The sequence below is a fragment of the Vombatus ursinus genome, unplaced genomic scaffold, assembly GCF_900497805.2.
Source record: "Vombatus ursinus unplaced genomic scaffold, bare-nosed wombat genome assembly UNPS02004423.1, whole genome shotgun sequence".
Classification (NCBI taxonomy): domain Eukaryota; kingdom Metazoa; phylum Chordata; class Mammalia; order Diprotodontia; family Vombatidae; genus Vombatus; species Vombatus ursinus.
Window position 1 is genome coordinate 1,375,544 of NW_020944201.1, and position 25,890 is coordinate 1,401,433.

General features: G+C 45.9%; 1 protein-coding gene and 1 pseudogene across 1 annotated transcript in view; one reads left to right on the forward strand and one right to left on the reverse strand.

The window, feature by feature from the left end:
- Positions 1–1,817: 1,817 nt before the first annotated feature.
- On the reverse strand, positions 1,818–2,087 carry LOC114023343 (annotated as a pseudogene).
- Positions 2,088–14,189: 12,102 nt separating this feature from the next.
- The window catches only part of LOC114023373 (vascular endothelial growth factor receptor kdr-like), a 223,277-nt gene continuing 211,576 nt past the window's right edge, over positions 14,190–25,890 (forward strand). Inside the window, exon 1 of the mRNA XM_027835990.1 lies at positions 14,190–14,286. Within this exon, the coding sequence (XP_027691791.1) occupies positions 14,220–14,286 (67 nt within the window). The 5' untranslated portion in view covers positions 14,190–14,219. The remainder of the gene's footprint in view (positions 14,287–25,890) is intronic.

Genomic DNA, 25,890 nt, shown 5'->3' on the forward strand with positions numbered 1-25,890 from the left:
CCCATGAAGACCTCATATCAGACAGTTCCAAACCTCTTCTCCTCAGCCCTCCCACACCTCTCTCTTAGCAAAGGACCACATGTCCCATAAGCATTTCAAACTCAATATGTTAACTCCCTTTTCTCCTCCCCACAAACCTGCCCCTCTTCCAAACTTTTCTAGTTCTATCACAGGCACCACTATCCTTACAGTAACCCAGGTTCTTAGCCTCAGCATCATTCTTGACAAGCCCACCTGCCTCGGTAGATTTCAAGCCTGTTTTCATGCCTTTTCATTTCTAACCCCTCCCAACATCTCACCCATGGATCCTTTTTCTCTCTACTTATATCACTCCACTCCTGGACAATTGCTATAACCTCCTAAATCATCTCCTTGCCTCACGTCTCTCTCCTCTCCAAACCATCTTCCACCCAGATGCCAAAGTGGTATTTCTAAGAACACAGATCTGCCCATGGCATTCCCCTGCTCAAAACGCTCTGGAGGTTTTCCATTTCCTCTATGACAAATGCAACACTCTTCCATTTGGCATTTAAAGCTCTTCATGAGCTGGCTCGAGATCTGCTTTTCTAGACTTATTACACATTCCTTTTATTCGCTCACTTGATGGTACAGTTGAAATGGCGTATCTTGATGTGTTCCTCATGCACCTTTAATTTCTAGTCTCTATGTCTTTGCACAGGTTGTGCCTCATGCCTAGAATGCACTCCCTCCTTGCCTTTATCTCTTAGAATCCCTAGCTTCCTTGAAAACTCAGCTCAAGTGCCTCCACCTCCAAATCACTTTGTATAGATTTTAGCTTTGCTTTTAGGTATGCACATTGTCTTCCCCAATGAATATAACCTCCTCGAAGACATGAACTCTCTCATTTTTGTCTTGGAATTCCCAGTACCTAGCACAATGCCTGGCACAACTGGAAAGGACCTCAGAAGCCATCTAGTACAAATGCTTCATTTTACATATGAGGAAACTGAGGACCATGGACATTAGATAAATTTGAACCTAAGTCCTCTGACTCCAGAGTCAATGCTATTTCTATGACTCCGAGTCAAAGTTACCAAAGGATCCAGATTCAAATTCCAGCTCTTCTCCTTGCTGTGTGACTTGGGTAAGTTTCTTCCCCTCTCTGGGCTTGCTCACTTTTTTTTTGCTCTCTAAAAATGAGGAAGTTGAAGTAGTGTGATATTCTTAACCTCGGATCTGAGAGCTCTGTTCTATTCAAAGAGTCTGGTAATTGCATTTAGATATAATCGGTTTCCTTTGTAATACTGTGTCCTTTCCTGCTCTAAATCTATGACATTAAATGACAAAGAATGTAAAGTTGACAATGACTCACTTCAGAGGAGGGTGTGGAGGAGGACATGGGACCAGGCTATGTTCTCAAGCTGTCACCCAATAAGGAGGGCTCCCTTTAAATCTTTAGATAATAATCCCATGTTGTTCAGTCACGTTTGACTCTCTGTGACCCCATTTAGGGTTTTCTTGGCAAAAATACTGGAGTGGTTTGCCATTTCCTTCTCCAGCTCATTTTACTGATGAGGAAACTGAGTCAAACAGGGTACAGTGACTTGCCAGTGACTACCTGCCACACAGCTAGTATCTGTGGCCGGATTTGACCTCAGGAAGAGTTTTCTTCTTCTTCTTCTTTTTTTTAAATAGAAACAAACCCCAGAGCAACCCATTTATTGTTACAATACCATAAAAGAAAGATCAAAATAACATGGAAAACCGTGTAGCTGGCTCTTGAAGCCCAGAGAATGTAACTAAGAAAAAAAAGTATTGTCTTCTGAGTGTCTTCTAACTTCACTGACTGTATACTTCTAGTTAGAGACACTTTGTAGTAGAATAATGTTGTCACCTTTTAGCATGATCCGGCCAAGTTGTTTCCTTGACTTTGTTTTAAAGTGAATCTCCTCTGCATCATCTAATACAAGATTCATATACTCATCAAAACCAATTATGCAGCCCTCTAGTCTCATATTTACTTGCTCATAGAGCCACACTTGAATTCGGGACCAATTTTGGAGATACCTGAAGATAAGGTTGACGGGCTGCACCATCACCTTCTGGCCCTGGCTGAGGTATGCCATGGCAGGAGTGTGCAATGAGAGTGCTGGGCACGGTGCACCAGGAAGAGTCTTCTTGACTCCAGGCCTGGCACTCTATCCACTGTATCACCACCTAGCTGCCTAATAATCACTTATCTTTGTATAATATTCTACAGTTTCATATTCTCTCATTCCACTTTCACAATCAATCACTAAACATTTATTAAATATCTATCATATGTGTAAGATAGAAGCAGCCTTATGCTATAGGTAAGGAGTTGATCTTGGAGTCAGTAAGATTCTGGTTCAAATCCTGCCTCAGAAACCTCCTGGCTATGTGACCCTGGACAAGTCATTTAGCCCCTCAATTCCCCAGATAGCTCTTTTTTTTTTAGATTAATAAATTTATTTTTAGTTTTCAACATTCACTTTTATAAGATTTTGAGTTCTAAATTTTTCCCCCTCTCTCCCCTTCCCCCACCCCAAGATGGCATGCAATCTGATATAGGCTATATATGTACAACCATATTAAACATATTTCCACATTAGTCATGTTGTAAAAGAAGAATCAGAACAAAAGGGAAAAACCAAGAGAAAGAAAAAAACAAAAAACAAAACAAGTGAAAATAGTATGCTTCCATCTGCATTCAGACTGCGGATAGCATTTTCCATCGTGAGTCTTTTGGAATTGACCAGACAGCTTTCTAAGACTAAGTTTTAGGGCATATGCTAATTGGCATTGCTAGAGGGTCCTTCTATTCCAGGAACCCCTTATACCAACTACGTCCTGGTTATGGGAGGGGGGAGAAATGTGGCAGGCATTAGGGTCACAAAGACAAAAGTAGAAAGGTCCCTGCCCTCAAGGAGTTTCCATTCTATGGGAGAGATACCATGTACCCATGTATATTTACACAAGGGAATGGGGCGGGGCTCGAGGGTAGGCACTAGCAACTGAAGGGATTAAGAAGGTCCTCAAGCTTGAGCTGAACTTTGAAGAAAACTAGGGTTTCTAAAGGTAAGGAAGGAGTGTGCTCCAGGCACGGGTGATAGCTGTGCTCTCCTGATGGGAAATAGAATGTCATGGGTGAGGAACAGTAAGTTGGCACCATTGACTATGTCATGCAGTGGGTGAAGAGAAAATATATCATATGCCTAGAAAAGTAGATTTGGGCAAGCTTGTGAATGGCTTTAAATAATAATGTAGCGAAGGCTGTTCCCCTCCATATAGCATGAGGTGTCGTTGGGAGGTAGAGTCGACATTTCTAGTCTCGTCTTCCCACTTTCTTCTCCAATGGGGACTTGCATTCCTGCCCGGAGGGGAAGCTGAAGGTTGGGGCCAGAAGTTTGGATCCTCCACTCTTCTCAGAGAGAGGGAGTACCAGGCTAGGATTATGTCTATCTGCTCCCTTAAATATTATTAGTATTAACTCCTCGTAATGAGGAAAGGAGGACCCAACCTTTATACCCAAGACTTGGCTTCCTTCTCACCAAATACCAGTTTCTCAATGAACACACAAAGTAATTAGCAAACAAATCCATTTATCTAAATTGATAGCGAAACAGAAATCAGAGAAAGTAGACATAAGAGAATACATACCAGATAATACAGAGTGAAAGAGCCCTCCCATTGGGAGCGAGATAACTCAGCTCAACCAAAAGAGAGAACTAGATCTCACCCAAGGGGAAGTTCCCCAAAGTCTCTATTGGAGCAATCTGTGGACAGGGATTTGATAGAGACCACCAGCTCTTCTCACGTTGGTTTCTTTCCAGAGTCTTATTCTCCCTTTAGCGACGTGAAGTAGGGTTTGGCATCGTCCGCCTTCTCTCTCAACACTGGAAGCCAGAAATGCCTGAACGCAGCCGCAACAGACTCTGAAAAGACGAAGAGCCTGGCGCTCTTCTCTCTTGTTCTCAACTATTCTGACCCACCTCTCATGTAGGCGTAGAGTATTACTCTCCACCAATGAGGAAAGAGTCCTGTACTAATGGGCTTTGGGACTCAGGTTACAATGATATTATTAGCAATATTATTCAACGTTAATAATAACAGTAATATTCGTATGGCACTTTAAGGTTTATTCAGCATTTTATGAATATTTTCTCATTTTATCCTCATGACAATCCTGGGAGGTAGGTGCTATTATCTCCATTTTACAGATGAGGAAACTGATGTTTAGAGAGGTGAAGTGACTTGCCCAGGGTCACACAGCTAGTAAATATCTAAGACTGGATTTGAACCCAGGTCTTCCTGACTCCAGGCCCAGCATTCTGTGAATTGTGCCACTTGATCCTAGAGGCAGTAGGGAACCATTGGAATTTATTAAGCCAGGAAGTGACTTGGTCAAGATATGTACTATTATGAGAATCACTGCCAGCTGTGTGGACAATGGATCAGAAAAGGGAGAAATCGAAGGCAGGGAGACTAATTAGGAGGCTACTGCAAAAGTCCGAGTGATATAGGTGATAAGGGTCTGAACTAAAGTGGTTGTGTGAGTAGAGAGAAAGAGTTGAGGGTCAATGGGAAAGATATAGTGGAGGTAGGGGGCTACAGATAAGGTGCTGACAATGACATTGAGGTTGTCAGCTTGGGTGACTGGGGAAAAGTTGGTGCCCTTGAGAGTAAGAAAGGTTGGTAGGAGAGACAGAACTTGCACTGAATCTCCTTGATGTGGGACCTGAGGGTCCACTCTTCCAGATTTTCAACCTTCTACACCTTATCATTCCATTGAATTCTTGTCCATGTCCTTCCCACGAGTCCTCTGGGGAGGAGCCATCCCCTTTCTAGGGACATTCCTCAGATTTGTTTAACAGTCTCTGGATCCCACAACGTCTTTGGATCACTTAAAATGGCCATTCTTCAGAGCCCCGACCATCCTAGGAGTTGCAGCCACGCAGCATCAGCAAGATGGCCATGCCAAAAAGATTGGACAGTTTTGCCAGAGACATCTCTTGCTCCTGAGGCTCAAAAAGCGGAAAGGGACTTGCCCAATTCACTTTCCTTGAATTCCTTGAATAACCATTTGTTAAATACATACTAAATGCAAGGCCTCTTTCTGTATACTAGTATCTAGTATACTAGATACAATGATGGGGAAAAAAAAGTAAATATTCTCTTTCCACAAGAAACTTACAATCTCCTGGGAGGCAACCAAGGTCTCACAGTTAGTAAATAAGGGAGATACTTCAATACAGATCCCCCAGATTCCATTCTGGTGCTCTTTCTGCTAAAGTACAGAACATTTAGAGCTTAAAGGGACCTTGAACGACATCTAATCCAGTCTTGTCATTTTATAAATGGAAAAACCAAAACCTAGAGGGACACCAACCTTGGATGATGGCAGCAGAAGAAAATAGTGAGTGGTAAATGTGAGGCCTCTTTTGTTTGGAAGTGCCCCAAGTGTTGTGTTTACAGTTATCCAGTCCCAGAAGGGTCACTAGCATGCCCCAGACATATTCCCACCAAGCTCTCAAAGGTAGCAACAGTGTGGCATCCTCAGAGTGAAACTTCGGGCACTGGAAAAAAAACACAACTCGGTAGTGAGATCCCCGTGTGTTTAGAGCACACCACTTCAGCCTCACTTGCCAGTTTCAGACTACCAAGCAAGCTACCTGGATTTCTTCTTGGTTTCTCTGAGACCGAAGATCATTAGAGATGAAAGGGATTAGAGAACATAGAATATTAGAAATGGAAGGGACCTTAGACCTAGAACATAGAACACCAGAATGGTAAGGGATTTCAGAGATAATCTAGTCCAACCCTCACATTTTATAGAGGAGGAAAGAGAGAACAAGAAAAATTAAGTGACTGGTCCAAGGTCACACAACTAGGGAATGGCGAGTTGAAATTCGAAAGCCAGTTATGCAGTAATTATTGTGTGCCAGGTGCTACGAAGTCCAGCGCTTGTCTTCTATCCCACGTTTGCCAAATCTCTCTGTGGTTTCACTTCTCTCTCAACCAGCCCTCCATACCCACACCTGATTCTGTCTACAGCCAATGTTTGTAGAGCATTGCCCTACTTGCCGGCCAAATGAAAACAATAAGAGATTGATCCCTGCCCTGGGGGCTTGAGTTCTGTTTGTTTTCCCCAGAGTGGTCTCGATCTAGACTTGGAGACCCTTGGGTATGCCAGCTTGTCACATATAGGACCACAGAGTCACATAGTTGGAAAGGACATTAACGGCCTTCTAGTTCAACTGATTCCCCCCTAAAAACTACCTCTACTGTATCCCCCTGTTTGAAGACATGCAATGAGGGGAAAATCATCACATCTCAAGGCATTCCATTAGGCTTTTGGATAACTAATCGACTTTCCTTACCACAAACCTAAATTTGTTTCTGTTGGCACAGTGGATAGAGAGCCAGGCCTGAAGTCAGAAAGTTATTCCCAAGTTCAAATCTGGCCTCAGATGCTCGCTAGTTGTGTGACCTTGGGCAAGTCACTTAACTCTGTTTGCCTCAGTTTCCTCATTGGTAAAATGAGCTGAAGAAGGAAATAGCAAATCACTCCAGTATCTTTGCCAAGAAAACCCTAAATAGGGTCATGAAGAGTCAGACACGGGGGCAGCTAGGTGGCGCAGTGGATAGAGCACCGGCCCTGGATTCAGGAGAACCTGAGTTCAAATCCGGCCTCAGACACATAACACTTATTAGCTGTGTGACCCTGGGCAAGTCATTTAACCCCATTGCCTCACCCTCCCCCCCAAAAAAAGAGTCAGACACGACTGAGGAAGAAAAAGTGTATACCTTCTATTCACTATTCTTTGTTCAGTTCTCAAGTCTCAACCGTTTTCTACATACAATCCTTCAAATACTACAAATAAGATTTCTTAAGTCAACAAGCATTTAAGTGTATACTATATACCAGGCACTGGGCTAAGTGCTGGGAATTCAAAGAAAGGAAAAACAAAGCCATTCCCTGCCCTCAAAGCACTCACATTATATATGATGGCGGAGACAGCATGCAAACATCTATGGTGTTTTTCTAAAGTTAAAAAACATCCCTATTTTCTTTCCTTTTTTCTTTCCAGAATTTTGTTTTATTTTATTTTTATATTATTTATTTATTTGTTTTATTTTCATATGAAGATCAGCCTTCTCTCCCTCTCCACCTCCTCCTCTTCCCCCACCCTCTTCCCCCAGAATTGAGAAAGCAAGACAACACCGAGAAAACAGAAAGAAAAAGCTCCTGTTATAAACATGTATAGTCAAGCCAAATAAATTCCCATATTGGCTAGGTCCAAAAAAAGAGTCGTGATCCACACTTGGAATCCATCACCTCTCTGTCAGGAGGTGGGCAGCATTTTTCACCGTGGGTCATCTGGAATTGTACTTGGTCATTGGATCAGTCAGAGTTTCTAGGGCTTTCAAAGTTGCTTATCTTTACAATATAGTTACTGTATGAACATTTGTTGTCCTGGTTCTGCTCACTTAACTCTACATCAATTCATACATGTCTTCCCAGGTGTCTCTGAAATCACTCCCTTCATCATTTCGTATAGCAACAACAGTATTCATCATTTACGTATATTGTCCCTTGTTTGACAATTCCCCAATTGATTGGCACCCTTGTGCAAAAAACCATGTACAAACAGTATATATCTATGATACACAGGAGATAATTTCAGAGAGAAGGCATGAGCATTGAGGATTGGAAAAGACTTCCTGTAAAAGGTGGGATTTTAGCTAGAATTTGAAGGAAGCCAGGGACGTCAGGAGTATCTGGACGACAGTAAGGTATAAGAGAATTCTGAAGGGCTCAGATTATGAAGATCACAGTGGAAAGACCAAGGGCTCTGGAGTCAGGAGGACTTGAGTTCAAATCCAGCCTCAGACACTTATTAGCTGTGTGACCCCGAGTAAGTCCCTGAACGCTGTTTGCCTCCATTTCCTCATCTGTAAAATGAGCTGGAGAAAGCAATGGCAAAATTCCAGTATCTTTGCCAAGAAAACCCCAAATAGGGCCATGAAGAGTCAGGCACGACTGAAACAACTGAGTGATAACCAATTCTCAGTCCTAAAACAGATGAGCTTTTTAAATGCCCACTGGATTGAAATGTCAGGGATCAGGTTCCAGTTGCTGGGAGCCTTCAGGGAACCAGACCTGGCATTGTCAGCTGCTCATCTAGCAGAAAGTGATTTTGCATCTCCCAGCAGACAGCAGCCAGGCCTAGAGAAGGCCCCAAGGAAGTAAACCAGGTAGCAGTTCCTACAATGAAGCAGACCAGCTGGAAGCCAAATGAATGTTGACCATCTACTCCAGGGGTTCTGATCCCTTGCTGTACATGTCATAAACCCCTTGGGCCATCCATCTGGTGAAGCCTATGGGCTTCTTCTCAAAAGCCTGTTTTTGTATGCATAAAATAAAAAAAAATACATATTTTAAAAGTTTATTTTAAAAAATTTATTTATTTTTAGTTTTCAACATTCGCTTTTATAAGATTTTGACTTCTAAATTTTTCCCCCTCCTTCCTCTCCCCCCTCTCCAAAATGGCATGCAATCTGATATAGGCTATACATGTACAATCATAGTAAACATATTTCCTCAATAGTCACATTGTGAAAGAAGAATCAGAGCTAAAGGGAAAAAACCACAAGAAAGAAAAAACAAAAAAAGAGAGAAAATAGTATGCTTTGACATGCATTCAGATTCCATAGTTCTTTCTCTGGATGTGGATAGCATTTTCCATCATGAGACTTTTGGAGTTGTCTTAAGATCTTTATATTGCCGAGAACAGCTAAGTCTATCAAAGTTGGTCATCACACCATGCTGTTGTTACTGTGTACAATGTTCCCTTGGTTCTGCTCATTTCACTCAGCATCAGTTCACACAAGTCTTTCCAAGTTTTTCTGAAATCTGCCTGCTCACCATTTCTTATGGAACAATAGTATTCTGTTGCATTCACATACTACAACTTATTCAGCTGTTCCCCAATCGATGGGCATCCTCTCAATTTGCCTCCACGAAAAGAGCTACTATAAATATATTTATTTTATTACATATTTTTATTTTATTATATATCTTATATATTTATATATATTATATATTTACATGTGGGTTAAAGTAAAATATATTTAGGATGACATAGGAAACCTATTCTATTGAAATATGGTTCTCAAACTATTGTTTAAAGAAAAAAAAAAGGTTAAGCAGCCCTGGATTAAATCAACTAAAGTGCCTTGGAAGACCTCATGTTTTCACCTTTCCCTAAGTCATCAGCTGAGTAAAGAGTCTGGTTTCTTTGCTTTTAGCAAAAGTATGATAATCCTCTAGATGACACGTCCATTGGGCTTTAGGGTTCACAAAGAGACATACAAAGAGGTCATCAGGAGGCAGATGTCCTGCCTCTGACACTGTGTTACCTTGGACAAGTCCCTTTCCCTGCCTGGGCCTCAGTTTCCCCCTCTGTAAAATGAGGGGGGTCAACTCAATAGCCTCTGAGGGCCCTTCCTGCTCCAGATCTAGGCCTCCATAACTCTTATTATTAGCATTATGGTAGCTCAATCACTTCAGGCAAAAAAGGAATGCTGCATGAACAGGACAACTAGGCAAGGCCCAGAGGCCTAAGGAAAAACCCAGTCAATTGCTTCCTCCTTCATCCTACTTTGTTTTTTACAGGGCCTTAAGCCTGGGGGATAAGGGCTCAGGGTGTGTACCTACCTCTGCCCTTCTCCCTCAACAACTGGATGAAAACAGAAAAAATTCAGTCTAAAATTGAGATGATTTGGCTCCACGATGCCTGTTTCTGGTATGTCTCTTGTGGCCCCTCATTCAGGGCTCTGTGCAGTGTTAACTGCCTGACTGTTTCTCTGCCGTCTGGGTTGTCTCTTATTTGAATAACAGGGCCCTTTTTCTCTAGTCTTTTCCATTGAAAAAGGACACCCAATCCTGGAGGGAAGCAGGTCCCCTTCCTAGGATCAGCCTGTCCTGGTGCAGGAGCTCCCTTAGGATACCTAGCCTTTAAAGTGATGTGTATTGTTAACTTGTGTTTTCCCATCCCCTTCATTGCTGAATCTATCCCTCCTCCCTCCCTTTTCCAGTTCTTCCATTGGAAGGAAGAATAAAAAGAAGGAAAAAGAAGCAGGTTGGTAAAGCACGTCCACTTTGTCTGATGGGATATGCCATATTGCACACCCATAGCCCCCCACCTCTGCAAAGAAGGGAAGGAGGTGCATTTCTCACTTCTTTTTCCTGGGCCCACTGTGATGGGAAGACTAATTCGAGTGACTCACTGTTGAAGAATTTTGAAATTGCTTTCCTGAGATAGATCAGATCACTCAAAATGCAGACAATGAAGCTTTAGAACTTTTACTTAATACTTATCTCTGTTTCCAGGTAGGCTGATCCTTGCAGTAATCAGGCCCATTTTATAGGAGAGAAAATCTGAGGCTCAGAGATAGATGTAAAATGACACATGGCTAGTTAAGGGTGGCACTGCAGTGGATAAAGCACTGGGCCTGGAATCAGGAGGACCTGGGTTCAAATCTAACCTCAAACACTTACTAGCTGTGTGACCCTGGGCAAGTCACTTAACCCTATTTGCCTCAGTTTCCTCATCTGTAAAATTAACTGGGAGAAGGAAATGGCAAACCACTCCAGTATCTTTGCCAAGAAAATTCCCGATGGGGTTACAAAGAGTCAGACATGACCAAACAACAAAGTATGGTGCAGAAAGAAGACTCTTGAGTGTCCACTGTCCCTTTTGGCTTCTTTGCCAGACCCCCCAGAGAGGAAGCCAGGATGCATCCCTTGAGCTCATAAAGGGGGGCTGTTTGTTGTATAAGCCTGCTGCAAACTAGATGAGAGTGAGGACCATGGAACCTAGGTTTTTCAACTTGGAACACAGGGAGTTGGAGTGGACCTTAGAATTCACCTAGTCTAACTCCCTAGGAGGCCACTAGGTGGCTCAGTGGATAGAGCACTGGGCCTGGAGTCAAGAAGACCAGAGTTCAAGTCCAGCCCCAGATACTTATTGGAGCAGGAAATGGCAAAGCACTCTAGTATTTTTGCCAAGAAAACCCCCTGGACAGCATTGGTGTGCTACGGTCTACAAGATCACAAGGAGTTGGAAATGACAACAATAATAACGTCTTTATTTTACAGGAGAAGAAAATGGTCTTAGGACACATAGGTACTGAGGATCAGGCTCCAGCTTGGGTCTTCTTGCTCAAAATCCAGTGCTCTTGAATGTTAGGGCTAGAAGGAGCCTTAGAACAGGGAATGTCAGGACTGGCAGGGGCCTTAGAACAGAAATGTAAGAGCTGGGAAGGGCCTTAGAACACAGAATGTCAAAGCTGGGAGAGGCCTTAGAACATGGAATGTCTGAGCTGGATAGGGCCATGAGAACACAGAAAATCAGAGCTGGGAGGGGGCTTAGAACAGGGAATGTCAGAGCTGGGAGGGACCCTAGAACTGAGAAGGTCAGAGCTGGGAGGGGCCTTAGAACACAGAATGACAGAACTGGACTGACCCTTAAGTCAGCCAAAGCTGGAAGGGAAATTAGAAGAGAGAGTGCCAGAGCTGGAGGAAACCTTGGAACAGAGAATTTCACAGCTGGAAGGGACCACAGAGTCCATCAAATCCAACCCTCTCATTTTACAGATAGGAAAATTGAGGCCTAGGGAGAGGGAGGGATTTGCCCAGCCCCCTCCCCACCTTCCACCACAACAGGACTATCAAGCCAGAGCTAATCCCCTGAGCCCCCTCCAAGGAGCTGACACTGACTAACTCTGAGGTTCCCTCTCTCTCTGATTCCATGCTTGTTGGGTTTGGGTTTTTGCCTTGTTTTTAAAAAACCCTACCATGTACAGAGAGCCTCGCTCACCCGGTCTTGGCCAAGCCCGCCTTTCATCCCTTTTATTTTGGCTCCTGTGCTCTCCTTTGCTTGGGCTGGGCCCTTCTTTCACCAGCAGCTTCTGGTTTCTGGCTTGAATCCTTAGTGAAAGAGTGGTTGGGGTGGCCAGCTCCCCAATCTCTGAGCCGGTGACCCAGGACAGCTAAAGAAGCCACCAAGTTTAGGGGGAAAGATTTGGCTGTTTAGGAGCATTGGTCAGCTGGGGAGTGAGAAGCCTGGGGACAGGCAAGGACCAGGACAAGATAGGGCAGCATGGGCAGCAGTTTTGCTGTCCTTCTTTCTGAGGAGCCAAGAGGGGGAGCCCTCTCCTTTGCACCCATGGGAGGGATGAGATAAGCCAGCGTGCTTTGTTAGGGCCCCTAGCTGCCCCAGGCTGGAGGAGGAAGGTGTAGGGAGCAAAAAGCATAGCTGGATTTGGAGTCAGAGGTCCTAGGTTCAAATTCTGAGTGTGCCATTTACTGCCCTTGTGACCTTGGGCACTTTACTGGGCCTCAGTTCCCCCCTTGGTAAAACGAGTCAGTAGGTCTAGATCGCCCTCTAAGGGCCTTTCCAGCTCTGACACTCTTTGATACCAAAGGCATTCAAACAGGGCTAGAGGTCCTGGTGTAATGGAGATCCTTGAATTACCAGGTGGCTCACCTTGAGTTTGAACATCACACCCTCTATGCCACTTACTAGCTGTGAGACCTTGGGCAAGTCACTTCTCTTCCTCTGGATCCAAAGCTTATTCTTCTAAAATATGTCCAAAGTAAAGGGTTGGAAAAAGAACCTAATGTTAGGAAGGATTGAAGGCAAAAGGAAAAGGGGACAGAGTGTGAGTATGGATAGAGAGTGTCATGGAAACAATGCAAATGAACTTGGACACACTTCTAGGGATAGTGGAAGATTGGTCCACGGGATCTCGAAGAGAAGGGCATGACTGAACAACAACATAGGGTAGGACTTGGTGATTGGGACTCAGTGACTAGGAGAGTCTCACTATGTGACCTTGGCAAGTCACTTCTCTCTCTGGGCCTCAGGTTCCCCCCGCCCCAGGTAAAATGGGAGTGGGGGGAAGAGTTATCTATCTACATGGCCTCTGAGGACCCTTTCCAGAAGAAAAACCTTGTGATCTCCAACTAGAGGCTGGATCTGTCTTCCCCTTGTTCCCCAACAGCACCCTCCAAAACACACACACACACACACACACACACACACACACACACACACACACTTTCTCTTGTGTCTCTGGCTCTGTGGTCCCTTTTGGGGCTCTTTAGGGGCCGAACACAAGCCTGGCCAGAGATCACATTGTAGGACAAAATCGGAGACTAGCAGTGTCTTAACATCTCGAAGGCTTTCCCCGCACGCTCCGTCGGGGCTGCCGAGGGCTCGCCCGAGCTGGAGCTGTCTTTTCCCCCCGGACCGCACGGCTGCCGCTGACGACTGCACTTCCTCCGATTCTCCAAAGACCACCCCCCCCCCCCCCGCCCATCACACCCCTGCTGCCAGGGGGGGGGGGGGGGGGATTCTGCTCTGGAGCCCAGCGGAGGGGAAATCAGCATGCGAGGAGGGGAGGAGGAGGGACAGGGAGGGGAGGGGAGGGGAGGGGGCAGGAAAGGGAAGTGCCAGAGCCACCCCCACCCGGGCCGCGCGGTCTCTCTCTCTCACCCCCCCCGCCCCCCCCCCCCCGCACCCGCCGCCGCCACTCTGCTCGGAGCAGCCTCCAGACCGGCAGCGTTCCGGGCCTTCTCGCCGCTGCCTCCCTGCCTCCCCGGCCGCCTCTCTGCAGCCTTCTCTGTCCCTGTCCTCGCTGGCCGCCTGCTCTCGGACCCTCCAGCAGTCCCAGCGCTCGGCAGCCCCAGCACCTGCGCCCGGGGCCTCGCGCCCCGCGCCCTGCGCCCGCCGGCGAGGGGGCACGGGCTCCCCTAGCCTCTCCGGGCTCCGCTTAGCCCGAGCCCGAGCCGGAGCTCGCCCGGCGCCGGGAGCCTGCGGCACACTCGGAGCCGCCGCGGCCAATCGGAGCGCCCGCCGGGCGGGGAAGGACGGCCACGACGACCCAGGGAGGAGGGTCCCGGCGAGGCGCCAGTGACCTCGGGAACGAAGGGGTCGCCAACTCGTGGCCGCAGCTGGTCCAGGGGCCCGCCGGGCCGCTGCCCTCACAGCCGCGGACCCCAGAGACGCAGGCCAGTCTAGCCCAGCCCACTGCCCTCCGGGCCAGCCCCCGGCCCTCCCCACCCCTCCTCCCCTGCCGTCTGTCCCCTCCCTTCCCTCCAGCCCAGTCCACCCCACGTCGCGCAGCGGGCGGACGGAGTGAGTGAAGCTTGCACGTCGCGCCCGAAGATGCTGCGGCTGTGTTGCGGGGCCGTCCCGGCCGCGCTGCTCCTGCTCGCCTGGCTCTGCGTTCTAGGTAAGGTGAGCGCCAGCACCTGTCCTCCCGGCCGGCTCAGCCTGGCCCCGCTGGCCCCCTCGGGCTTCTCTCCTGCGGGGCCCCAGCGTGGGTGGGCGCCAAGTGCTTCTGACAACTGGAGCAACTGGGGCTGGGGGCGGGGGTGGGGGTGGGGAGTCGGCGGGCACGGTTTGGGGCTCCCGATTGGCCAGCTGCCAGCCACCTGAACCTAGTGGCGAGGCACCGCAGCCAACTAGGGAAGAAGCCGTCGGGGCAGGAGATTCCCAGAGACTGCGGGGGATCCCCAGGAATTGGGACTTAATGCCTGTCACGTGGCAGTGGTTGCTTTTTATTTTTTTTTCTGGGTGTGTGTGTGTGTGTGGGAAGGAGTCCCTGGCACCTCTCTCCCAGTTGCCTTGCAATCCCCCTGCCCGTGCTGTGCAAACCCCCCGCCCATCCAGTGCAAACCGCCCCCCCACCCCCGACTTCTAATGAAACCCTCCTTTCAATCCCAACCTGATACGTTCACTTGCATTGAGACGGAGAAGCAAGGTCTGGATTCAAATCCTCCTTACTAACCGTGTGAGTTAATCACTGAGCCTCAGTTGGAATCAGTGGCTCACAAGGTCCGTTCTGGCTCTGATATTTAGTTTTCATCTGTGGTTCGTGTCTTTGCGTGTTCTAAGGTTCCTTCCAGGCTTGATGTTCCTCCTATTCTGCGTTCTAGACAATCCGGAGCCCCTGCCCACTCCGATGCCCTCCTACGATAGCCCATGATCTTTGCTCCGACCTTGGACGCCTTTGGGCACAAGGAGGCTGTGCTGTTCCTGAACCCAACGACTGGGTCACCAGTGAACTAGGAAAGACCTGACATGAAACTCAGTTCCTTTGGAGGATCTAACTGGGGCAGACGAGACTCCCTGGCCTCCCTCGAAGGCTAGCCCTTCTCTGACCCTTGTGGAGGATAGAGGCAAGGGGCCGAAAAGGCAGGCAGGGAGAGTCAGTTAAATATGGCGCCTTTATGGAGGCAACTATTTTAAATATTTTGCCATTTTAATTGTTGGGTATTTTCAGCCCTAATATGTTTCCAATTAAACTTAGCAAAAAAAAAAAAAAAAAAAAAAATCCCCGCCACCCCTCAGCCAGTTGAACTTGCTCCCAGAGCGAAGGCAGGTGCAGGCGAAGCATCGGGCCGCTAGGTGGCACCAGCTGCCGCTAACGGCCCAGAGCAGCCTGTTGGATGGACGGCTCCCCAGGGGCTGCACGAGCAGCCCCTGAGGACCCCCCACCTGCTACTGCTTTCACCAGTGCCGCAGCTCCCACCTCCACCTGGGCTTGGAGACCACAGACGTCAAGCGAGGGTCTCTTAGATTCCAGGGCGAATAGAATAAGGCTCCAGTTCCTGAGTGCCACCCCTCCGTGCCCCCCCTCCCCTTCTTGATTCCATGAAATCCCACACTATCCCTGGGAAGGCTCCTGGGTTTGATCCCTTGCTCAGCCCTCTTTGATATCTCAAATCTGGTATATACACTTACCGCCTGAGAGCACAGGGATCATAGAACACAGAATTCAGCGGGAGGGACCTGAAAACCCAGAATTTCAGAGACAGAGGGCACGAAATATCAGCTGGAAGAAGCTTTAGATGATCCCCTCATTTTACAGATGAAGAAACTGAGGCCCAGAGAGAGGAAAGGGACTTGTCCAAAGTCACATAACTAACTCAGCTAGTCAAAAGGCAGCTAACAAGCATTTATTAAGTATTTACTATGGGCTAGGCACTGTGCTACACTCTGGGGATGTAGAGAAAGGCAAGAACGTGGTCCCTGCCTCCAAGAAGCTCACAGGCCAATTGGGAGCAGAGCCAGGAGCAGACCCTAGGCCTTCTGGCCTTCAGTCTAGGGCTCTTTCATAATATCAATGTGTAGAGACCTTTGCCCTTTTGTAAGGCTAAAGCTAAGGTGGCCTTGATCTAGTTCCTTCAAGAAGCTTAGGAGTGACATCTTAAAGCTGATTATTGGAGGAACAGACAGTTACTGATGTTCCTTTTGCTTCTCTCCTCCCTCAAACCCTGGTGCCTGGTTTCTCTGCTCCCCTCTCCTTTTCTTCTGTATCCTCCTCCCCCTTCCTTTCTTCTCCCTTCCCCTCTCCTCTCACGGTCCCTGGTTTCTCCCCTCCCCTCTCCTCATCTCCCTTCCTCTCTGGTCCCCTCTCCCCCCCCCCCTTCCTCTCCTCTCTCCTCTCCCTCCCCTCCTGGATTCTCCTCTCTCCTCCTCTTTCTTCCTCTCCTTCCCTCCCCCTCCTCCCTGTTTTTTTCCCTCCTCTGCCCTCTCCAGAGTTCTTCTGGTTTCTCTTCTCCAGACTCTCCCTTTCTGATTTGATCTGGGTATAGGGAAGACTCCTACCTCTTTTCATAGGATTCGAGTTACCTGTGACCCCTCTGATGCCTTCCTTTGGTTTGTAAGGGTAGGGCCAATATAGCCAGCCGCTTGAAGGGCCATGTGGGTTATTGCTCAGAGGCCATAAGATCCTATGTCTGGAACTGGAAGGGGGCTCAAAGGCCAACCAGTCTAACACCCTCATTTTTTTCAGAGGAAGGGAGGACATCAGCATTTATATAACACCTACAGTATACCAAGGTGGGGGAGGGGAACAGGTTATGTGCCATTATATGCCGAGTACTGTAGGTGCTGTGCTAAGTACTTTACAAGTGTTATCTCATTTGATCCTCAGGTAGGTGCCGGTAGGACTCCTATTTTACAAATGAGGAAACTGAGGCTAACTGAAGTGAAGTGACTTGACCAGGGTCTCATAGCTAGTAAGTTTCTGCATCTGGATTTGAACTCAGGTCTTTTTGACTAGGCCCAGCCACCTAGCTGGAAGGGAATCAAGGCTTGCCCAGGCCTCTTGCCCAACATCACAGTGTCTGAAGCCTAGGCCTTCCTAACTCCAGTCACTTCATGGTGCTGACTAGTGACTTCCATAAAGCCCAGCTCTGATATGTCTGGGCCCTCCCTCAGGGCTGTCTGTACAGTGAGTGGGGACTGGGAGGTAGGAAGACTTCATCTGTCCTCCAGCCTGTAGCATCAGCTCAGCAGTCAGGCCCCAGGAAAGGCATGAAGTTTTCTAAGTTTGCATTGCTGTCCTGGTTTCAGCTTCCTGCTTCTGGGCTCCAGCATACAAATGGAGGAGATGGCCTCAGGGCCTTGGGGGTGCTTTGATCCCATTAGAGAAAGGACACTCCAGAGAGACCCAGGAGCATGTTTAGAGTTAGGGATGAGTGTGTCCTAACTAGGACATCTGGAAGACTCCAAAGCCTTTCATGTCAAGGGGTTGGATATCAGGTGCCTGGCTGGAAATAAAGGAAATTTCATGGGAGTGGGGCTTCTGGGCAGTCCACCAGGTATAAATCAGGTTGTCTGCATGAAGCCAGCCCTTCTAGGCAACTTAGTGATGAAAAGAACCCTTCCATCAGGACTTTAAGGAGCAGGCCCGGTGCCTTGGGAAGAGTGCTGACCTGCAAGTCAGAACAGCTGGTTTTAAGTCCCTCGTTCTGTCACTTATTAGCTGTGTGACCCTAGGCAAATTGCCTCCCCTCTCTGGGTCCTCAGTCAAATGAGGGATAATCTTACTCAGATGATCTCTGACGTCTTGAACGGTCTGTGATCCTTCCTTTGCCAGTGACCAATCTCATTCGATAAGATTAAGAGAGTGTTAGCGCTGGATGGAACTTTGGAAGTCATCTAAGCCAACCTCTTCATTTTACAGGTTAGGAAACTGAGGTCTTAGAGTGTTAGAATTGGAAGGGGTCTTAGAGGTAATCTACTCCAATCTCTTCAATTTACAGGTGAAACACATTTGGCTGGCAGACTTGGCATGGCCCAACTTTCTCCTTCTCATGGCCTGGGGTTGATGGGGAAGGTCTGGGGCTAGTAGTCAGTGCCATCTCTTGGGAAGGCTGCCAGTTAGGAGGGATCGTAGAGGAGGCTGGAAGATGAGCAGGCCCTAGGGAGATTGGGGAATGGCAGATCAGAATTCCTGGGTCCTGCCCATGACTTACTGCCCTCCCTCTGATGAGGGATGGGGTACTGGTGACTTCATAGGTCTTAGAGCTTAGAACAGCCCTTAGAACTCTTCAATCCAGGCTGCTGATTTTACAGAGGGCCAGAGACCTCGAGGGCTTGAAGGGATTTGTCCAGGGTCACCCAGGTGCTAAGTGGCCAAGACAGGCTTCAACTTTCTGTCCCGTGACTCTAAATTCCAGGCTCTTGGGATGCCTGGTGATAGGCTTCAGCCTAGTGGACGATTTTGCCAAGTACGTTCAGGATTGTGAGACCAAATCAAGCTGGCAATTTTCCTTATTCAACTGTTCAGCTATTCCAGGAGTCTGCTTGCCAAGCCCCTTGAGCTTGGGGGTGGTTTGGCAGAGCTGGGTTTCGAACCTAGGTCCTCTGACTCCATTGTTTTTTCCACTGTCCTCCAGCTTAACTCCACAGAGAAGGGATCCAAGTGTGTCCTTTGGGGGTGCCCAGGGACATTGTGATTGCAGGAGTCAGGAAGGCCTGAGTTCAAATCCAGCCTCAGGCATTTATTAGCTGGGTGACTTTGGGCAAATCACTCGCCCTCTCAGATCCTGAAATGGGGTTAATAAATTCTTGTATTACCTGCCTCATGGAACTATTCTAAGGTTTAAATTAAATCCTGGATGTAGGAGCCATAAAGCCCTATATGAATGTTAGCTGAAAGGGCAGCTAGGTGGTGCAGTGGATAGAGTACCTGGCCTGGAGTCAGGAGGACCTGAGTTCAAATCTGGCCTCAGACCAGACACTTGACACTAGTTGTGCGACCCTGGGCAAGTCACTTAACTCCAATTGCCTCACCAAAAAAAAAAAAAAATGTCAGCTGATATTATTCTCTGGGGTTAGAGTTCTTGATTTTATTTTGCTTTCTCATCTGTGGAGCCCGGCCAAAGTTTGGGGATCCAGATTCCTGTTTGGGAAAGCTCTAGCTAGATATACATGTGGTTGGAGTCTGTGAGGGCACGCTAGTGGTAGGTACTATAGAGGAGAGACAGGATGAGTTAGACAAGGCCTGAGAGCTTGGGACAGTGGAGAGCCTTCGGCACTGGCCATTTCCTCTTAGAATCTCATAGGTAGGGCTTCCATCTCTTGTTCTTTCCTCTGGTCACATGACTGAGCCTCCTTTTTTCAGTCCCTGCTATCTCTACACACTCAATTCAGATTCCAGTTCTGAGGCAGCCAGGTGGCGCTGCAGGGGATAAAGCACTGGCCCTGGAGTAGGGAAAACCTGATTTTAAATTCAGTCTCCAACACTTACTAGCTGTGTGACCCTGGGCAAGTCATTTAACTTCTTACTGCTTCAATTTTCTCAATTGGAAAATGGAGATCATAATAATACCTACCTCCTAGGGTTTTTGTGAGGATCAAATGAGATCATATTTGTAAAGCATGTGGCACAGTGCCTGGCACATAGTAGATGCTTAATAAATGCTTATTCCCTTCCCCAATTCCCCCCCTGCCCCCTCCCACGCCCTCAGTTCACTGTCTATTGCACCTTGCCAAAATATACTCCTACATATGGATATGTCTGTATAGATATGGCTAGTTCTAACAGATGATGGGTAGTTGAAGGAACTGAAGATGCTGAGCCTGGACCAGAGAGGCCTTGCAGGAGCTGGGATGGGTGAGGTGGTGGGAAGACACATGATTGACGACTTCAAGTATCAGAAGGGCTACAGGGGTGGGAAGCTTGTGGCCTCGAAACCACATGTGGCCCTTTGACTGAATCCAAACTTCCTAAAGTCCTCAAGTGCAGCCCTTTGACTGAATCCAAACTTCCTAAAGTCATCAAGTGCGGCCCTTTGACTGAATCCAAACTTCCTAAAGTCCTCAAGTACGGCCCTTTGACTGAATCCAAACTTCCTAAAGTCCTCAAATGTGGCCCTTTGACTGAATCCAAACTTCCTGAAGTTTGGATTCAGTCAAAGAGCCCCACTTGAGGACCTAGAGGACCACATGTAGCCTCAGGGCCACAGGTTCCCCACCCCTGGCCTATCTTATACCAAATTTGTTTTGCTAGGCCCCAAAGGGCAGGGGTAGGAGCAGTGGGTGGAAAGTTGGAGAGATGCAGATTTCTGCTCAATATAAGGAAAAACTTCACAGAATCACAGAGAATTCCAAAGTTGGCCATTTAGTCCAAGTGCAAGATATATTTTTATCCATATTGAATTTCATCTCCTTCATTTTGGCCCAAGGTTCTGTCCTATCAAGAGCCTTTGAGTCCTGACTCTCACATTCACTGTTAGCACTGCCTCACATTTGATAATATACCATCTATTCCTTTATTTTAAAATGCTTTAATGGTATTTTTTGTTGTTATTTTCCAATAACCCTTCCACCAGAGAATTCTCTCATAAAAAAGAAAAACAGTTAAGTAAAACCAATGAACCCAACAACTATGTCGGACAGCAATCCACACCTGGAGCCTGCCACCTCTTTACTGAGAGAGGGGAAGGGGTGTTTCATCGTCTATTCTCTGGAAATGAGATTAGACATTATATATAATCTGAATTCTGACATCTTTTTCCTTTCTGTTATTGTGATCATTGTATATATTGTTCTCATGGACCCACTTTCTTCCCTTGGTGTGGGGATATTCAAGTCTTCTCATGTTTCTATGAATTCCTCATATGCCTGGTTTCTTATGGCATAGTAGTATTCCATTATGTTCATGTTACCACAGTTTGTTCAGCCATTCCTCAAATAATGAACACGCACTTTGTTTCCAGTTTTTTTGCTGTCAAATGAGATAATATTTGTAAAGTGCCTGGCACATAGAAGGCACTTAATAAATACTGATCCCTTCCCTCTTTCCTCTTCTCCTACCAAAAGAGCTAGCATGAATATTTTTTGTACATATGGTACTTTCTTCTGGCATTAACCTCCTTGGGGTATACTCCCAGGAGTAAGGATTGCTGGGTCAAAGGGTATGAACAGTTTGATAACTTTTCTTGTTTAATTCCAAATGGATTCTCAGAATACTTGGACCATTTGACAGCTCCCCTAATGGTGTGTAAGCATTCCTGTCTTCCTGTAGTCCCTCCACTATTGACTAATTCCATCTTTTATCATCTTTGCCAATTTGATAGGTGTGAGGTGAAACCCTTGAGTTGTTTTAATTCATACTTTTCTTATTATTAGTGATTTCAGGCATTTTCCTATACTTGTTGATAATTTGCATTTGTCTTTTAAAAAAAAGTATTTTTTTCTTACCAAATAGCTCTTATATATGTATACACATACATGTATACATATGCAGATATGTATATACATGTATATATATATATAATTTATTTTTTATTTGGAATTTAACAAACAAAATAGAAGTTTTCTATATACACTGCAGAACAGAAGGAGAGGATTGTACATGAAATTGTACATGAATGTACAAGTTTTTATATAAAGCTTGCTTTTCTTTTTGGTTTTGTATATTTGTGTCAATTCTCTATTTAAGATATCAGACTTTCACTAGAGATAAGCAAGGGGTTTTTTCTCCTCAATTATCAAGTTTCCATTATTCTAGCTGCATTGATTTTGTTTGTGCAAAAGCCTATTTTCAACCAAGCAACTTTCCAAATTTTCCCAGCAGAAGCCTTCATTTGGAAGTTTGTGTTCCTGAATTTATCGAGCACTGGTCTTCTTTGTTTCTGCCCCTAATTTATTCTACTTTTCTATTTTGTAACTAGTACTAAATGGTTAGGATACTTATTACTTTAGACTATTATCAGAGTCCTGATAATATGTCCCACATTTTTTTCATTATCTCCTTTGAAATTCTTGACCCCTTGTTCCTCCAAATGAAATTTGTTACTTTTTTATCTGGTTCTAGAAAGTTAATCTCTTGGAAATTTGATTGGCCTAGCATTGAATGTATATGCCAATTTAAGTAGCATTGTCATTTGTATTATACTGGCCTGGTTCCAACATGAACAATGATTCAATAGTCCTTTATTTCTATAAAGAGTGTTTTCTAGTTGTATTTATGCAAATTAGGAGTGTGACTTGGCAGGTTAATGTGAAGATATTTTATGCAAATTATTGTAGATGGAATTTCTTTATCTTTCTCCCCCTGGGTTTTATTGGCCAGATACATAATGGTCGATTATTTTTGTGGATTCATTTTGCATTCTATCACATTCCTGAAGCTATTCATCACCTTGATTAATGTTTTCATTGATTATTGGAGTGCTCCAAGTAACCCAGTCATAGCATCCCATGTATATCTTTATCACAGTCACCGATAAAAATATCCGAAAGCACAGAGCAAAGCATAGGTCCCTGGGGCACTCCACTGGAGACCTCCTTTTAAGTTGACTTCAAAATATTACTTATTAATCTTCCTAACAATTCACAGAGCCACAGATTCTCTACTGCATGGCACTTTAGCGGTCACCTAGCCCTTCTTGCTCTTAACCAAGGCTCCCCTGTCCCCTTCCCATCCATTTGGATGATGGCCAATTGGCCACCCAACCTTTGCTTGACAATTTCTCTTGATGCCCACTCCCCCTTGGGGTATCCCGTTCCCATTTTGGGAGAGCTCTCATTTTTGGAACTTTTTCTTACGTCTCACCTAATTTTGTTTCTCTTCAGTAGCCCCTCACTGCTCCCGGTTCTGCTCTCTGGGGCCAGACAGAACAAGGCTAATCCTTTTTTTCATGTAGCAACCTTCAAACTCTTCATGTTCCCCCTGAGTCTTCTCTTGTCTTAGAATAAACACCCCCAGTCCCTTCAGCTGATCTCATATGATGCAAAGGGATTGTGGCCCTATTCCTGCCTTGATCTTTTCCATTTTCCCAACATAGCTCAAAGCCCCAAGACAAACACCCTTTCCGTTTTCCCTGGTCTGCCTCAGCTCCTTCTGATTCTTCGCCCTCCTGACATTCTCCTTACAGGACCAGGCTGCACTGTTGTAATCATCCTCTGTTACTTGCCCTTGCTTCCATTTTCTGCACATGCCTATTACAAATCTATTTGGGTTGATATGTTAGTTTTATATACCTTCACTGCCATCTCTTTAGACAACTCCTTTTCCTCCTTATTGGTCAGCTAGATGGTGCAGTGGATTAAAGTGCCCGGCCTAGAGTCAGGAAGACTTGAGTTCAAATCTAGCCTCAAACACTTACTAGCTATGTGACCCTGGGCAAATCACTTCACCCTGTTTGCCTCAGTTTCCTCATCTGTAAAATGAACTGGAGAAGGAAATGGCAAACCACTCCAGTATGTATCTCTGCCAAGAAAACCCCAAACGGGGTCACAGAGAGTCAGACATGACGTGTGACTGAACAACAATAATAAAATTTCCTCCTTATCAGAAGTGATTCTCTTTGTAACATCAGAATTTCATTCTTGAGAATTCCTGTCCTTGACTTCCCCTGTGGAATTTGAGGCCTTGGGATCTTACCTGGCCTTTCTCTGAACCCCTGGAAATCTGTTTTTGCTTTAAATGTTCTATTGACGCTCTCTTTTTTTTTTAACATCATTGGCACTTTCCAGTTCCCAATGACTTTCCCCCTCCCTCTCTCATAGAACTCTTCCTTATAGCAAAGAAGTCCAGTCAAGCAAAATGAAATAAAACAATGACCGTGTTTGCTTCATGTAAAGAAATGTATGCTTCATTCCACACCCCTAGGCTACCACTTCTCTTCTGTTGACACCATTTGTTCACTGAATCACCAGAGTTCTGAAACCCTTCACTGTTGTTGTTTTTTTTTTACATTATTGTGACCATGGTATCAATTGTTCTCCAAGTTCTGATCACTCCACCCCCATTATATAATATGACTCTCCCACTTTTTTCTGATTTCTTCACATTCGTTCTTAAGGTGCTGTAATATTCAATGACATTCAGATGCCACAATTTTGAAATATGCTTTATAAACATCTAGGGTGCATGTCAGCCTCTTCTTGGGTTTCTTCTCCTTCTTTCTCATGAATGCTATGGTAGAGTAGTCACTTTGGGGTCAATAAACTCTGAGGCCACAGCCATGTTTCTCCGGATGTGTTTCAGGATATATTTGCCCCCTAGGTCTTTGTGATTGCTAATGTGGGCCTTCCTCTGTGAATGTAAAGGAATCAACATTGCAGCCTGAAAATGCATAAAGGGAAAGCTGTTAAGTCTTACTTAAGATCCAGATCCTATTGTCTTTGTACCCAAATTGCTGACATATCTAGAGTCCATTCCTTGGCAGTGGTGAAGGCCGCTATGGACAAAAGAAAACTCTTTAGAATGAATACCTTGTGTGTGTTCTGTTCACTCAGGCAATTTATTACTATTTTATCACTTTGTCTCCTACCCCTACTCTTCTGGGAACATCTCTCCCTGTTTCCAAAAAAGCAAAACCTATCAGCTCCAGTTAAGGGAAGGAAGTGATTGTAACATATGCATTTTGTAGTTACTTTGAATGAAATTTCTCTTGTTCCCATAGATAAGAAATTTCTGCATCCTAAGCAGAGATAAGGATAAGCCTTCACATCCTAAGCTGGCCACCTCCATTTCAGCCAATCATTGCCCTAGGATCCCTGGACACCAGAGAATTGAAACATCCTTAATGTACATCAGAGATAAGATCTTTAGGGTATCAGGAAAAAAACAACTCATGAGCCATCTTGGGAGTGCTGCTGTTTGGGGTGGGGGAGACAGTAGTTCATGGCCACTAGCCTTTGATAGTATTGCTAGCCCAGGGTGATCGGCTGTGGGGCTAACGGGAGGGCTGGTTTTCCTGTACCCTCCTGTCCCTGCTGATCTGGGCTGTGCTGCTCAGATAGCTGGAAGGAGCTCCAACCAGAGGCAGCTACTTGAGAACTGCCTCATCTCTAGCCTTCCTGAGATCTCTGCTGGCTACTAAGACTACCCTTCAATAAAGCTCATTAGGGCACTTAGGTTCCAGGCCTATGGTGTCTCTCTTTTCCCCTTGGGTTTGGGGATTCATTTATCTTTCTCACTTATTAAGGGAATTGGTATCAATCTCAACTAGGAACTCAGGCCACTAATCTGTACCCAAGGCTTCGGGCTGCATAATGACTTAGAAAACCACAAATTCATATTAGTGACGGTGTATTGTATTTTTCTTTTTCCTTTTTTTTTGGTTAAACATTTCCCAATGACATTTGAATCTGATTTAGCAGAGTTTTTGCCAGGAGTTTAACATGTCCGATTTAGAGGATAAGCGTCCCTAAATGTAGGAAGAAATATGAAGAGGAGAATCGATCAGATCAGTTTCCTTTTTTGGCTATTTTCTGTCAGGCCCCAGAGTAACCTGGACTCATCTGGGAAGATAAGTAGGGGGCTAGAACAAAGGATAACTTGGGGTTCTCACCCCAGCATCTCCTTCATAGTGGTGAGAGTCAAGGCCTTTGGGGTCCCTCTGCTTTTTGAAAGATGAAATGAGCGCTGAAGCAACCCAAGGAACAATTAGTTGCTCTGCTTTGTGGGGGTGGGAAGGGACATGGAGAGAGATACAGATGAAGAGAGACAAAGAGCTAGACAGATTCAGAGAGGGAGGGAGAGACAGGATAGGGAGGGAGGGACAGATGGAGACAGAGACAGAGA